Source organism: Amphiura filiformis, chromosome 5, assembly GCF_039555335.1.
Source record: "Amphiura filiformis chromosome 5, Afil_fr2py, whole genome shotgun sequence".
Taxonomy (NCBI): domain Eukaryota; kingdom Metazoa; phylum Echinodermata; class Ophiuroidea; order Amphilepidida; family Amphiuridae; genus Amphiura; species Amphiura filiformis.
The window spans coordinates 9,461,683-9,478,829 of NC_092632.1; the positions used below are offsets into that span (position 1 = coordinate 9,461,683).

Genomic DNA, 17,147 nt, shown 5'->3' on the forward strand with positions numbered 1-17,147 from the left:
TTATTTCTACAACGCAAAAGGTTGTCTATTTTGAGAAAATTGCTGATTTTGCCATTGAAGTGTACAGAGATTTTTGGAAATGTACACCTCTTTTAAAACGGCTGTAGCTCAAAAGTGAGGTCCGGCACCCCCTGTTTTTTTCACTGATTTATTATCTACACATATTAATGTAGGTAACCTAGGCAAACCTTAGTTAACACATTTACTAGTCAGCGAATTCGCCGAGACCGGGTCCCCAACACAATGCATATTTACATAGAAATTTGAATTTTTTTCGAGAATAGGTGGGTGAAGGAAACCTACATAAATATGTTTTCTATACTTCACTTGACCCAAATATATGATTTTTATGGTGATAATCAAGTCGCACATGGAATTTTAGAGGATTTTGATAGCAGTTCCATTAAAAAAGCTGCCATCGCCATGAGACTAAGATCTAGAAACACCCCCGAAATGCCGTTTTGGGGAATTTTGCTAGCTGAATCTTTTTGATTAAAGTCAATCTTTGACAAGATGTAACTTTGCTACGGAAAGTGCTATGAAAAAAAGGTTTTCAGTTTTGGCTTAGTTTACTCAAGGGCTTTAATTTGATATATAAAACGATGCAATTTGATGGCAAACTTGAATTCACCTAGGATACCTAATTAATGTACAAAATATGGCCTTGCCCTTGTCAATTAAAAAAAATTTGATCAAATGGTTTAGTTACGACGGTAAACCCTTAAGTTTGGACATATGCTAACATTACATTACATTAAAGTTAATTTTTTTAAACTTCCGTGGTCCGAGCTGTGCGCCAAGCGTCTACGAGCGTACACACAGAAAAAATAAGCAATCACGCTGATTGGCTGATCAACGAACTTGACAACAAGTCGGTTGACCCAAGGCATTGGTTGTCTGTTCGGCGCGTAGTAGGCGACCTTGTCACTTTTACGCGATCGCAATTCACCAGCGCGTACCCTGACCACGGAAGTTTGAAGAAACCAACTTTACAATACAAATATGAAAAAAAAAACAAGTTTGAAAAAAAATAACCAAATTCATAAAATGTGTACATGTGCAGGCTGTGGCTAGCTCGAGATACTCTAGCTAAAATACAGGTTTACATTTACTATCTTACATTATCTTGCTGTATTTCAGCTAGAGCTCCAAACGACAAGCTTTCGGGTTTTTTGGAGAACAATACTGTTACGTAAGATGAAGAAGAAACCCGCCGGAGCCCGCCCTACTCATTATTTCATTGTACTTATTGCAATTTGCCTCCACACATTACGTAATCAACACAAAGCTTTTGTGAGGATTAGTGAGTGGATAAGAAATTGACAGTGGATAATACGAAGGACACGCCGATTGTTAGTTGTCAATCATGAATTGCCGCAACGTATTAATATTTTACTGCATGGCATTCCGCAAACACCAAGACAAATTATGCCGCATTTTTCCAAAGATCATCTCATATGAAGTAAACTAAATGCGATCTGTACTTTTGTAACATTCCGATCGCTTTTGATCACCTATTATCGGCGAATTTGCTTGAAAACACGTGAGTTCATGTTGTGTAAACACAATTAGCATAGACACAAATGAAATTACGATGCAATACAATGCAATTTGAATGCGCAGCAGATCTATAGAAATAACATTGCCCGGTTTTATGCAGAATTAGACCCTGTCTGGCTGTGGCTTTAAAAAACTGCATGCACGACTGCAGAATTCTGCAGTCTACATTTATAAACACAATTTTGACTAAGCTTACAGAAAGTATGTGATCATTGTTCCCGCTAAATTGCAGCTCCATTCTATTCACAAAAGATTATTTTACGTTTCTGAAGTTTGTCAATTTAATTTGACACGCCCTATTGCGTTAAAATTAAGTGCGTATGATACGCTTGGTCGCGCTTTTCGAAGAACAAGTTGTACAAATCTGCCGGCCATAACATTACTAATCGAGGTCTTAAAGTACAGCCGCTGTGATTGGTCCTTTAAAGAAAATGGAAGTCGACCTTATTAGACGCAAGCTTTGATTGGTCAGTTACGGGATTCCCCATTACCCTACGTAAACTACTGTACATGGATGTCTAACCCGCACAATCGTGAGATTCTGTGCCGGAGTCAGCCCTTTGAAATACCTTTTTTCTACCGGACAGATAGATATTCCTTCCTAAATATGTCACCACCAAGCAGAAGTACCACTGGACTTACTCTACGAAGATCAAGACGACTGAGCAAGAGTAAACCAAGCAGTTCTTTGTCGCCGAGTAGCACAGGCACAGGTCTTTGTTCAGTCTTTTTACTGTCATTCATGCATTCACGTACACATAAATTATATGTACCTCAGTCTCCCTTAGGGACCGATCGTTATTTACGGCAGGGGGGGGAATGGGTGTTTTGGCAAAAATATCGACAAAAAATTTCGCGTTCCCCCCTCGCGTCCGCTCAAAATTTTCGCGTTCCCCCTTGTTTTCCCAATTTTCTCCATTTAAAATTTAACAATCCCCCCTCTTGGTTCAACTAAAATTTCAGGTTCCCCCCTCAAGACCTCAAAAAAATTTCGTGTTCCCCCTTAATTTACCCCCCCCCCCCCTGCCATAAATAACGATCGCTCCCTTAGTGAATTAGCCTAAAGCTCCTGGCCCATGCACTCTGTGACGACTGGTTTTGTCGTATACTGAATTGTACAATTATTTAGTCCTGGTGGATTCGTATGTTTATACAACAGCATTGCATTGTGCTTTAAGTTTAATACATGGGGAAATCATGATATGATTGATTGTCATCATGATGATTGTGTTATGCACATATCAAATGCAACCCCGGCCCCTGGGGACCCGGGGATGGTCCGGGACTTGACATCATGTGACCCGGATTTGCCTCAAAATGTGTCCCGGGGAGCGGGTGTTGGCGGGACTGGTATAAGACTTGACGTCGGTCAAAACCCCGGGAAATTGGGCCGGGACTTTACCCGGGCGAGGGCCGGGATTATGTCGTAATTTACCCGGGGTTTTCCAACCAGTACAATGGGCCGTGAACATGGCCGTGGTTTTCTAGTAAGGATGCCCGCATTTATGGACCGCGGGGAATCCTATCACTTGGCCGTACTTGAGCCGTGGATGATTAATGTTATATAAATCCATTCAAAAAAAATCTTGGCTGTTGTTTTAAAATTTTGCAGTAGGCCATGTATCTGCTATTTAGCAGGGCTCTAAAGTTAGCATGTTTAACCAGACCACATTGGCTTCTTGACATGCACGTGCAAACGAGAGCCTGCTATATATTTTTGCCAAATGTATTGGTTTTTATTATTTTACGTTATTTGTTTTAAGTTTTAACCACCCGCCGAGAGTTTTAAATTAATAGGCCTACACTCAAAATCAAAACTGACCGTGATAATAAAAGAATCCATGATACTTTTGTGACATCTGCGATCGACTGCCACATGGCCATAAGGCCAAATAAAAAAATAAACATGTTTCACGTCCCCTCCCGCTTCCTTTTTTGAGGTTTCCTCAAATATATTTTTATTTTTGAAATTCAGTTATAACTTTTCAAAAAATATGTCTAGGAAGTTGGGATGCTTTCTATAGCCTTGTTAAGATACAAGAAACATTTTAGGAAGGTTTTGTGATCATTAGAGAGGGTGTAACTCTCAGAACAACAAATAATAAAGGGCCTCCTCCTTTTTCCAGGCATTATTGTAGGCTCCCTATGTACGCTAAAACAGTTCTAAGTATGGGTATTTACACCAATTTTGCGATAAAAAAATAGAAAATAAAAAGCCCCTCTTCCTCCTTTTTTTGAAAACCCGGACGTGAAACATGTTTTATTTTTTACTTGGCCTAATACTTAATAGAAAACTATACTATAGGTAGTGTACATGTTCTTTATCAATTCTCGAACTGTATTTTTCTTCTTTAAAAAATAATTATATGTGTATGATATAAAAATTGAATTCAATGTCTTGTGTTAATATACAGATTTTCAAAACTATATTATATTTTCATGTTGGAGCGTTTAACAACATCATTAATCACAAATCGTTGAAAGGATGTTTTTAATGATATCCAAAATAGCAACCTCGTGAAACAAAATATTAATAACTTGTGTGCCAAAAGTTCGATAGATGGTCATTTGATTTTTAACAAGATAAAAGGTAGGCCTATTTGGATGGGGTATGGGCATTTACAGAATAGCCTCATTATAATTGAAGCTGCATTTTGGATTGACATACAAAATCATATATAGGCCTAGTGTAATATTATGTGCTTAAAATGTTTATGCAAAGATCGAACATTCGCCACTCCGTATCCTGGACAGATGAAAATGCAGTGATCTGTTTCTTTCATATCTTTGATGTTTTAATTATAGACCTACATGTAGGCCCTATATCAATACGATATTCCTAGTTTATTCCGACCCGCCATTCATGCCTCGTAATATATATTTAAAACAAGCATGCATATATTAAATATAGTGTTGAAGCCTGTGCGTTGATACTCAAATTAAGTAGGCCTACAACTAATATAATAGGAATTAAAGGAAAGAATTACGCTGCTCTGCGCTAGTGACGAGAATCTAAGTAGCCTAATTTCGTTTATCGTTTTTACATGTTCCGCAACAAGGTGAGTAACTGACGTATTTGCAATGGAACACACATGTAGGCCTATATTTGAAGCGTTTGAATCCACCCAGCATGTCCAGAGCCCGCATGACAAGATTGCCGCGATATTAAAACCATATTGAGATCCAGGCCTATATCCGCTGCTCCGAGCCGGGAACTTGGGCGAGGAATACCGGGGTTTGCATCGATTTGCATCGAATATTCGCCCCGGGGGGCCGGGGAGTGGCTAAGAGTTATGCCCGGGTGGGTCCGGGACTGTCCAGGTGTTTACCCGGGACTTGACCTTTTAAACCCAAAATCCACGGCCCACGACCCGGCCATCCCCGGGTCCCCAGGGGCCGGGGTTGCATTTGATATGTGCATTATTGTCATGATTGTTGTCAATGTTGAGACTGCATGTTGTTTTCATACATTTGCATTTCATGATTTGTCCTGTACTGCATGCACTCATGATTCACTGCTCTGCCACTGACTGGTTGTAGACTACTTTTCTGTAACTAACAGCAATATTTATAGGTCTACATTATTATTATACATTCTAGGGCGATCTTTTCCTTTAGACCACCCTCGCTATATAGGGACTAAATTATTACTTTTGCATCAAGGTTTACTTTTGCATCAAGGTTAAACAGTTGCCAAACACTTTGAAGTCAAGGTTTAATATATTTGAAGGAGGGCAGGGCTTCGATAAATGAGGGAAATTATGGGGTAAAAAACGAGGTTAAAACAACTCTTTGCAAACAAGTGAAAACGCCTATTATGCTCGGAAGTTTTTGTCTTAAAAAACAATTTAAAAATTATCGGAAAAACAAGAAACGTACCTTCATAAAAGCAGCATCACTTCCGTTACATGAAAAGATGATCAGATGAGTGGAAAGTGGCAAAGAATTTGTGAAATGAGGGAAATTTTTAAAGAAAAATACATCACGTTTTTCGAGAAATTCGCCATCTTGAATAAATTCAGAATTGCGTCACGCAGAAAAAAACTGTCAAACGCGTTTGAAAATGCGGCGAAAATGCTAGATACGCGAGCGTTAATCACTGTCAAAGCGAGCGTACATCAAGTGCTCGTGCTACGCGAAGGTTTCTGAGTTTGCATCACCGCCGCACCGGTTTTGCATTCAGCTCTTTTACGTCCAAAATTGCAATAAAAACGTGGATTTTGGAACAAAATAAAGCTTGTTCGTCAAAGTAAAAGGTATGTTTGAATAGCTAAAAACATGTTTAACCTTGATGCGAAAGTTTAATTTGATAAAATCGTAATTGTAACCTTATATAGCTCGGGTGGTCTAAAAGAAAAGATCGCCCATTCTAGAATATCTGTCACGTCTGTACCACTGCCTTAACTTTAAAGCTTCCTGTCAAATGCAATTCACTCGGTCGGACATCCGGGAACATTGTCCCGTTTGCACAATCGCGCGCATAGCAACCAGCTCGAGAAAGGGGAACTGCACATGCGTACACTGATTTTACAAAGCTATTTCCCCTTTGTGACGTCAGCCTGACCAAGAGAATAATCATAAATATAGGGTAATATTAATGTCTATGGCAATTGGAATGAAGAATTGGAGTAGGCCTAGCAATTTCAATGTCCCCACCATTCATTGTCCGAATTTGATTATATTCCCTGCATAGTTTAGTTTTAAAGTGATGATTTTATACTCAAGAACTTCAAATTTGCACACAATAGTTACGCATTCAATACTATATTAATCAAATTAACATGATTAAGTATTTCTTGGCCAAACTGGAACATGCGTGTTGCGTCCATGTAGTGTACATAGTGGGTCAGTGTAAGGCGTGTGTATACTTTCTTCTGTACCTCGCTATATTCGTGTGTGTTTATCGCGGAGTCTAGCCAAGAATTTGCTCAACGAAAGCTTCACATTCTAGGCTAGAGACCATTAATATTGCATTCAAAATCTAGTCGGATTCGCTGAAGCATGACACCGTGTAAAGCAATGGAAGTTCAGAAGTAAACACGGCAGATCACAACAGGCAATTGCATCAAAAATGTTGCTAAAAAGTTGACTCATCGAAATAACTGTCATCCAAATTTCAACATTAACAGAATAAATAACCTCCGGTGCAAAGAATTGCACTGCTGTCCGACCGAAAAACCATAGCAAAGTAGCCTACTCTATAGCCAAAATAACAAATTCTCGATCATGAGAGGATATGTACCTTCTGTGTCAGCGTACTTTTCATAGAATAACATGATCGCGCGACCTGCATGACCGAACCTTGACCTTGCCTAGCAACGACCGTGTGATTGGTCAATTCTCAAAAGCTGTGTTTGCGTCATAAGCGCCGGTCTTTGCGTAGTACGCTCGACGCAAATAACTGTGCATACCCAAGTTGGCTTGCATGATCGAGAATTTAATATTTTGGCTATAGCATCGAATGCTTAACTATCGTGTGCAAATTCGAAACTAGAGTTCTCGAGTAATCGCGGCCAGTCACTAGCGTTCACAATGTTCCAGTTTTGGCCAAGAAATACTAAATTTGATTATAGACCTTTTTCTGATGACGTCATCTATACTATAGCTGTATATGTGTAATTAATGTTAATTTCTCGATCATGAGCTTGTTTACTTACTGAGTGCACTGTGTGCACTGCGTATGTCTCATTTTTCATGGAATAACACACTCGTGTGACATGCCCTTGACCTTGAGTCAGCTGCCTAGCGCCACTGTGCCCCAAAGGCTGTGATTGGTTGGTTCGGAATGTTGTTTAGTTGTTTACAGTCGATCACGTTACGGTAAGTGTGAGTGGCAAGCATTGTGCGCTCTACGCAATTTACTATTGCGTACAAATTGAACACTCATGATCGAAAATCTATTATTTTGGCTATAATCGATATTGGGGTCTTGGATGTAAATAAACAACACTATGTGTTCCTATGTAGTAAAGTTCGTTGACCCCTGTACAATTCCAATTAGAAGCCGATCGAACAATTTGAAGTAGCTGCCATATCAAAACCGTTTGGATTTAGAAGCTCAAATCTTGGGAGCTAAGCGTCCTGATAATCATCTTTGAATCTGTGATGAAAATCCATCTCCAAAGAAATGACTGTGTGTTTTATTGTCAAAAGTGCCCCCACAGTCCATATTCTTGGGAAAATCTATAATTTCTGTCTTAACCAAGTGCTATTATACTTTATTTCACACTGAAAGTTGTTAATATGTATTATATATTGATCTAAAGTTCAGAAAATCTGCTTTGTAAAAGTGTAATGACAACCAGGACATCAACATTTGTAAAATTTGAGGTAAAAATTACCACAAAATGCCTATTTCACTGAAATTTTGTATCGAGGGCGCTTGTGCCAATTCCACACATGCTCATTTTGTTGGTGATTAATTTTATCACCGATTCAAGATGATTATCAGTACTATAAGCGCAAAAGATTTGAGCTTCTAAGTCCTAACGGTTTTGATATGGCAGCTACTTTAAATTGTTCGATCGGCTTCTAATTGGAATTGTACAGGGGTCAACGAACTTTACTACATAGGAACACACATTGTAACTTTAGGCTCTCGGTGGCCCCCCAGGACGACCTTCGAATTAATTCAAACTTGGCACATGTTAGTTTTGTGACAATAGGAACATTTAAGACTAGGGACAGATGAATCCATTGACATGAGGGGCATCTGATGCACCCTAACAGGCATGCAGCGTCTACCGCTCCCGACAACCTGTAAAGTGTGCTGAGGCTTGTGGATCAGAAGGATGGTCCTGTGCGTAGCGCACTATAAATGCCTGTGCGTAGCGCACTATAAATCACTGCGCTTTTTTTTTTAGAGAGATTTGTTACTTGCAAGCTTGCAAGAATGTCTAGAAAAAATGAAACCATCAGCTCATGAATGGAAATCCCCTATGATCTCTTCTCAAAAAAACCATTTTATTCATATCATAGGGGGCTTTGGGGAAAATTCTTTTTCTCCCTGGTTCACCTTTGTTTAGGGAATATTTTGAAAAAATAAGGGGCGAATCGCCTTTCGCCCAGGCCATGTATTTTTGAGCACTGGATTAAATGTTTCATCACCAATTAGCCAATAATGGATGAAACTGGTCTCGGTCCGCATATTTCTAAGTGTATCTAGGAAGAGTGGACATGATTCAACTGGTGGGCCAATCAGTTTCAATCATGAAGATTCTGGGCCTCCATCTGTAGGGATGTAAAACTTCCAGAAATTGCCGGAATTCCAGAAATTTCATGAATGCAAGATGATTTTTTTGTGGTTTTGTTCTAGAACAGCAGATTTTTGCCCTTGTAAAGCCACCAATTGTTCCTGGTTCTTGTAAAATTCACATGAACTACATGTATGAGCAATTTATTTTAGAAAATTGCTCCAGGTTCCAGGTTTTGCACTTAATGCATGTAGTACTGGATACAGAAAAGGATTTACTATTTGAAAATTGCTTCTTCAAATATTGCTCCTGGTGCTTGTAAAATCTCAGTGAACCAAGAGCAATGTTCAAAAACAAATTGCCCCTGATTCCAGTCTGCTTATTTCCAGGCTTTGTATATTTAGCATCCCCTCTTGCTTCCTTTTTTGAAGATTCTTAAATTTTCTTTTTATTTTCCAAAATTTCATGAAGATGTTTGAGAAGTTCTAAAGCCTTCTACAGCCTAATGTGTAGGAAGCACTTCAGGAAAGTTTTGTGATCAGTAGAACGGCATAACCTACCAGAGAAACAAAATAAAAAAGGCCGCCTCCTTTTTTTCCAGGTTTCGAAGTGTATGCAAAATGGACCAAATAGGGGTTTTTCACCTTTTTTCCAAATAAAAAAAACAAACCCTCAATCCCATCCGTCCTTATTTTTTAACTAGAGCGATAACCGCACCATAGCTGATGTGGCTTCGGCAGTATATTGTGGTAGGCCTATACCACTGTCACCCGGAGTCTGTAATGGACATAATCTCGAAATGCTACGAAGGTATGACCGCCCGAGTGGTGTTAATGAAAGAGGAAACGTAAAGAATATAAAATAAACTAGAGCAACTGTGCCCTTTGCAAGGGCACGAGGTAAGTTAAAGGCGTATGACTGTGACGATCTGATCAAGCAGCAATACTGTGCAGGATAGTATGCATTTAAATTTCAGCTCAATTGAAGCATTTTGAAAACTTGACCTGTGACCCCTTTATTGTCCCTTAATGACCTTCAATGAATTGTAAAATATTTTCAACATGTTTAGAATGTCATAAGGATCATTGCGTTTAAATTTTAGCTCAATCGGAGCATTTTGGAAAACTTGACCTTTGACCCCTTTATGACCCCTTAATGACCTTAAATGAATCTTAAAATGTTTTTAAAATGTTTAAAATGTCATAAGGATCATTGCATATAAATTTCAGCTCAAATGGAGCATTTTGAAAAACTTGACCTTTGACCCCTTTATGACCCCTTAATGACCTTAAATACATTTTTGAATGTTTTAAACATGTTTAGAATGTCATAAGGATCATTGCATTTAAATTTAAGCTCAATCGGAGCATTTTCAGTTAAAATGACCTTTTTTGACCCCTGTGACCCCTGGATGAACTCCGATGTTTGGAAATATTTTTATTATATCTTAATACTAATTACGGCGTGTCCGTCCGTCTGTCCCTCTGTCCGGCGCTATCGCGCGCATGGCGTCCCGCGGTTGGCGTTCATGCGGTGCACTATCGCGTGCTCGCGGTGCGCTATCGCGGAGTATCAACGGGAGTGTGCGCGGAGTACAGTGCGCGCATCGGAAAAGCATTACAGTGTGACTAACAGGTGCATTTCTTCGGACCAATAATTATAGGCCTTATTTTCAACACATATTTCAATACCGAACACGTGCACACACCAAACACGTGCATATATAGGCCTATTTCCGGAATCCTCCAGAATGGTTAACATAAAAATTATCCGTTGTGGTAAGGCCTATAACCGTTTTTGCGTTCACGCTTCTCGCGATTGATTTCATTATTTTCACGGCCTATATCCACGTCCAGATACTAATTTCGGTTTCTCTAAATACGGTAGCAGGACAGGGTTGGAAGAAGCGAATGATTGGTTTCCAGATTATGGGTAGGCCTACCTAAGTACCGAAGAAGCCTAAGCATCACAGCTACAAAACAAACAGAGTTGTTGTGTCAAGTTGGGTCTTGATCATTGAGATACTTATTTCATAGTACAGACCTTCATTTTTGAGGAGCTCAATTGAGCCGGGGCTCCTACAGCTCTCCTGAACAGTATTTCAGGAGCTCAATTTATTGAGCTCCTCACTTCTTGAAAATCCTATGGTTTAATATTGATATTATATAATTGAGCTCCTTGTCAAGCTCCTCGGTACACATAGGAGAGTGACTAACTGAGCTCCTGCTATTTTCAGAAATGAAGGCCTGATAGTAGTTTTTGGTAACAGGTGTTGGGTAATTAGAAATAGGCCTATCACGAGAACCGCCCGACCCGAGAACCGCGAAATCTAGTTCTTTATGTTTTCCTCTTTCATATGACACCACTCATGGGGTCATACCTTTGTGGCATTTAGAGATATGTCCATTTCAGACCAAATGGTTAGTCAGTTAGTAAGCTAGTAAGCTAGTAAGTAAGCTAGACAAGTAACATACACTCATATAGGCTGATACCATTTCATGGTTCAGCAAAAACCTGGACGTTAAACATACATGTATTTTTTTTTATTCTGCCTAATTTGTCAATTGTCAAAAAGTATATGTACTTGGGCTAATTTCCATCAAAATCGTCATGAAAATAGCCCTGTAAAAAGACAGCTTGTTTACTTGAAGCAGCTATTGAACTCAGCAGCTGATCAGAGATCTTCAAAATTATTAGTTCAGAATTTTGAGCTTTTTCTAACTTTTAAAACCTGTATTCAATCACAACACAATAACTGAGAATGATTTGTTTTAGTGGAGGAATCATCCAGAATGTTGATTTCAGAATTTGGCTTTAAAATCTGCTGTGATGTTCTGTTTACATGTACCTGAACTGAAAATTTCAGAATAAAGGAACAGACTACATGTAGTATGTCCTGTTTCAAGTTATTGCATTTTAAACAAAAGCCCATGAATTGAGAAGTGTACAACCTTTGTGTCAACACCACAATAGAGCTTATCATCTTTAAATGGACCTTTATTTTGTAAGCAGTGTGCATGTGTAGTGATGTGTATAAACCTCAACAGATATTAAGTGACACCTGTCCACCTGATCAAGTGTAACAAAGGGAATCCTTTGTAGTGATCAGACCTCTTTAGCTTGCACCACAGACAGTTATGATTACTTAGTATTTAAATAAATTATCAGAAGTTCAGTTCTTCTGTACATTCTGAAATCAATTGATCAATAATCAATAATCAACAAGGTGACAAGTGATAGGGTGATTTAGATAGTGTTTAGATAGGTATAAAATCATAAAACAAAAATATTTGGCATGAGTTTCAAGGTTCACCCAGCACTAGCTCCTTGCTCAGTACTGTACCAGTAGGCGGAAAAAATAAAGACTCATAACACTGTGTATTGATATAGAATGGCATGCATGCTGTTGGGCGCAGTGCTTTCGCTAGTTGTGCGTTGTGTAATGTGTGACTGGCGCATACTTATGTGAATTTACGTGAATTGGGACTTTATTGACGCTGCGTGAAGTAACAAGAGCTGAATAATTTCCGCCCTATAAAAGCCAAACAAACTTTAGGCTCACCTTCTACAAATTGTAATGACACATTTCATAATTTACATGTAGGAATAAAATCACTTCAATCAGGGGGCCTATTTCCCTCCTCACTCCTGTACATGATGTGCACAATGTATGTGTACAGATTGTTGATTTCAAAGAAACATGATTATAATATAGAAGTAATTTTATATTTTTAAAAGCAACTGAACCCCCAAAATGGTGAATTATGGTATAATTTACCTAAATCATTAATAATTTGTAATGTTGATTTGAGAGGGCATTTTAACAGCAAAAGCAGAGCTATCAGTTGCGTACCGATCTTTCGTCCACCAAAGCTGCCATTGTGGATGACTAAATCAGACTGTATTGGCAGTATTTTTTTCAATCATTGTGCAGTGGAAATGGGAGGTAGATTTGCGCGAATCAAAATTAAGATTATCGGAAAGGTACCATCGCTCCGGTTAGGAGTCTACAAAACATTTCTGTTTTGAACTATTTTGCCTACATGAATACATTGTACATAGCCAGAATTTGCCCAATTTGCATGGGCGGCGGCGCGCTCACATTATGACATCATAGTGACATTATGTGTTGGAATGTTTGTACTTATTTTGGTATCACTGGATAGAGGAGACCCATAGCTGTACATTTATCAGTATATGACATTTATAATTGAAAATTGGGTGGCTTGCAACATCCCCCTTCAGTCACAGTCTGTGTTACAAAATATGGTTCAGTATAGTGTATATACATTGTAGTTTAAATTGTTTCACAAAAATGAATTTTGCCGTTACTTCTGTAATGCCTTGCTGGAGTTTGCTTGTTAAATTCCCTGGGTCAAATTTGAAACCCAATTGTGCAAAATTTCAATGGTAATATGCAAGGATTAAAATTCTGAATTTGAAAAAATTGTGAGGATTAATTCGCAAATCAAAAGTCCTTATGAAATTAAATAACCCAGCAGATATAAAGCGGTTATAGAGTATTGAAATTTTCACTGGTCAGTCAATCCAGCTTGGATGTATTCATGATTGACAGGTGAACTTTCAACTTCCTTTGTATGACAAGGGTCAGTAATTTTGCTCTGTAGATCAATGTTTTTGTTGGTTACTGTACCTGACATGCCTACAGTGTACATGTAGCTGTACTGTACAATGTATGTGTGTGTTTGTTATTGGGAGATATTTTGGACTAAGAAATTGTTTATTTTGGCAACTCTTTGTGTAATATGCGCACACGTTCTTATCAGCAATTAAACGGAACTGCATAAATGTTAATGGTGGCAAATGGTGACGATTGTTTAACATTTGACTTAATCATATTAATCATTTAGGCTTCTTTAATAAAAGCAGACAAAGTTGAGTGGATGTTTGAAATATGAATATCTTGGGCCACAAGATTTGATATAGATTGAAACAATGCATCTCACTCATGATTTGTCTTATTGTTCCTTGGCAGGTAAGTTTTAGTGAAATTTTTATTGAATGGGGATAGTTTTTCTTTGCAAATCATAATCAGATCAAAATTGTTACTTTGTATAAATTTCAATAATATTCATATTTTTGTTAAAGAGGTGACTATGTGTATTTACTAGCACAATTCCAATAATTTATGAACCGTAGGTGTAGGCGCCAATTCAAATAATAAAACATGAAGTGTACAGCGATTCTTTGTAATGAAATTAAGGATCATTACATTACAAGCCAACATGTCACTACTCAAAGAGAACCTTCTCTTCATGTTAATTTCTGGAATACACCAAAGTTAACCATTCGTATTAAATGTTCACAATGTGGTGAATCATATTGAAGGCCTATGGGTGAATGAAATTCAGACCGATTTTGCAGATGGTCACTGAACTGAATACAGGATATTATTAAAGCACATCACTGTGGGAGTAAAAGCCTGCAATGCTGGACAGTGCAATGGCGTATGGCAAATGATTGCACAGGCCAGTAATTTGGTTATTGTTGATCTTGCCAGACTGAGCACAGGGTTCAACATTTGGTCATGCTGGTTTGAGCTATGTTTGTGTTGGCACATGGTTGGCATGAGCTGTGTTACCTGAAGTCTTACATGTAAATGAGTTTCAGTGGAAAAATAGCCTAGATGGGGTAATCAAACAAAATTTATTTCACAGTCCGATTCCTACATAGACTAAAATCACTGCCTCAGCTGGTACTCTGTGGTTACAGGTGATGTGAGAGCAGTGAACCATGACATCGAGTGGATGTTACTGTAAAACAAAACCTAACACCTACTTCCAATGGGTGTCCATATCTAGTACATGTATGGCAGTTACTAGTTTAATTGTTCTGACTCTCCACAAAGGATTTTTTTAATTTACTGATTATATTTTGGTTCACTTCAAGTTTGGTAGTGACGTCAATGCTTTGCCGACATATCGCTCTTGTGCGCTTGAGTGTACACTTTGTGTGATTAACTTGACGCGCACGATTCACTGCTTAGGCCACCGAAATACGCACATACGTTACTACCAAACTTGAGGTGAACCAAATTATAGGCAACTTGATTTTTTCAAATAATGCAAAATGCTCAACATGAACCCAAATGCTATGGTCAACTATGGTCAACTAACTAATTTTGCATAATGTAGGCCTACACTATTCCCTCACAAGTGACATTGCCTTCACTGCTACAATTCATTGATGAATTGACAGCTGTCTGGATGTAGGTATATTTGACATGGCCTAGCAATGCATGCTCAATAGTGTAACACTAGATCAGAAACAAATGATGGGTTCAACAGGGAAGGAAAGGTGCCACAGATGTCTGTTATCATTACAAACGTGCAAGTCAGCTAGTGAAAAGTCCTGTCCAAACAGCCCTGTTTTGCCTAGCATCATGGTTCTATGTGCAAGTAAGCAGTGGCCCAGTTAACACTTGCGGTTCTTAGTAATTTTTCTCTTTTAAGGTCTACAGCCTCAAGTGATATGAGGGAAGGGATCAAACAGATGAATACCAATCTGAATTTGTTAATACCCAATCACTTTAGGCTTCATTTGACGGATAAAATATCTGAGATGACTTTTTTATAATGTCTGGCGGGTTAGAAGTTGCAGAAACAATATCAACGCACCTTGATCGTCCCTCCTGGCATATCCAACTCCCAATATTTAGTTTGAACATTAACTATAGCTGCCAATCGTGGGTCGATGTAGTTGTGGTGATATTTCACCATGTTTGCAGCTTCCATTGTGATGAAGACACACTGCACATTGCTTACATTCATAGCAGACAACTTGCAAGGATAATTACTTCCATGTCACATGATTTCTTACTTTTAATGTATAATTTGTTGATGCTTGTGCATACTGTGTTTCTGTGAACTACATTTTTTAATAGTAACCACTAACCAAGCAAGCTAGATGTGACGTTTTCTATTTTTAATCGACATGTCACTGCTTTGTGTGTGTGTGTGATGTCAAACCAAATATATTATACCCAAAGATTACCAAATTGTAACACTATGGTAAATACGCCATCTTGGTTTGTCACTGATGGGGTGCAGATAATGTAACTCCAGCTCTGGCATTTGTCGAAATTGTCAGAAATCAAAAGATATTTTGCATCTTTAAGCTTGAGCATTGCAAACAATCATAAACTTTGAATAGAAGTTTGTCGTTCGTATATAGCGAAATACATTAACCCTAACCCCCTCAGGGCTTTTTCGCGACAGGAAGGGAAAGAAGGAAGGAATAAAGAGAGAAAACAAAGTTAGAATTTGTTTGCTCTGGGTGGGATTCGAACCCGAGACCCCTCGCATGCCAAGCACTGGGTCGGCGACACCTTGCCACGGGCTTCGCTGGCCAGCGAAACCGTGCCTATATATCGCTTAGGGCGATTGCGTCATCACACCACGTGGGATGCACGCACGAGCAGCGCATATATCAAGTAGTATTTTGTAGTATTTGGTCCTGTTAGGGTTAAGTTTTTAGTGACATGCAAATATGGCAAAGTCGGTATTCATTGATCATACCACATTGTATCAAGCTCATAATTTGCCCCAGAATATATGTAGGGGGCAGCGTACTGACATTAACTCATAGGGATCAACAATTATGTGCAGGTTGCGTAAGTGAACTGGAAGTAGCACGAAAATGTACAAGGAAGGAAGCTAGTGTGTGTTAAGGTAGAGCGTGGCACAATGGTTAGGGTACTTGCCTTTAGTGCATAGGTCCCGGTTCAATTCCGGCGTTGGCGATTTGCTGGGATATTGACTTAGAAAAAAAGTCTGAAATTAATTTGCAAGATCTGTAGATTAAATTCAGACTTCCACTCTCCCCATGGTTCATTTAGAATTGGGTAAATGAATCATGAAAGTACTCTGTCCTTTGGAGGGGACGTTAAGCCGTTGGTCCCGTGTGCAGAGAGCCATACCTGTACATATCTCGCAGCCAGTTTTGAAAAGAGTAGGGTGTTAACCCCTGACTGTTCCCAACCCGTCCTGGTGTTCAAATGGACCCCAATGGAAATAAGCTTCAATAGAGGCTTTCTTGGGTTATCCAGGGTTGTCAAAAACCCAATCAAATCAAATTTAAAAAAGGGGTTGGCAAGTTCACCCCTATGCGCACACTCAGATGACTGCGAAGTTGCCAGGTTAAAATTCCATCAGCCAAATTCCAGCATACTCAGAGGGCTGCCTCTCTATGAGAGGGGGCAGCTTCAAATCACCAGCATTCATTGGGAGGGCTGGTGTACACATGAGGTGAGCTAAAAAAAGACACCTATTTGCACATGAAACAGATGCTGCAAGTGTGTCAACTGAAGTTACTGTTCATATTGCCAAAAGCACCATCCATGACTGTCTGTCCCGGTACATGTAGGATGCTGGT

At 39.0% G+C, this 17,147-nt stretch overlaps 2 protein-coding genes across 2 annotated transcripts in view; one reads left to right on the plus strand and one right to left on the minus strand.

Annotated features, from left to right (window-relative positions):
* LOC140152580 (EF-hand calcium-binding domain-containing protein 11-like) overlaps positions 1-1,924 on the minus strand; it is a 78,942-nt gene extending 77,018 nt beyond the window's left edge. Inside the window, exon 1 of the mRNA XM_072174971.1 lies at positions 1,757-1,924. Coding sequence (XP_072031072.1) covers positions 1,757-1,798 — 42 coding nt within the window. The 5' untranslated portion in view covers positions 1,799-1,924. The remainder of the gene's footprint in view (positions 1-1,756) is intronic.
* A 133-nt stretch (positions 1,925-2,057) lies between these two features.
* LOC140152582 (F-box only protein 11-like) overlaps positions 2,058-17,147 on the plus strand; it is a 66,301-nt gene continuing 51,211 nt past the window's right edge. The window contains exon 1 of the mRNA XM_072174972.1: positions 2,058-2,273. Coding sequence (XP_072031073.1) covers positions 2,075-2,273 — 199 coding nt within the window. The 5' untranslated portion in view covers positions 2,058-2,074. The remainder of the gene's footprint in view (positions 2,274-17,147) is intronic.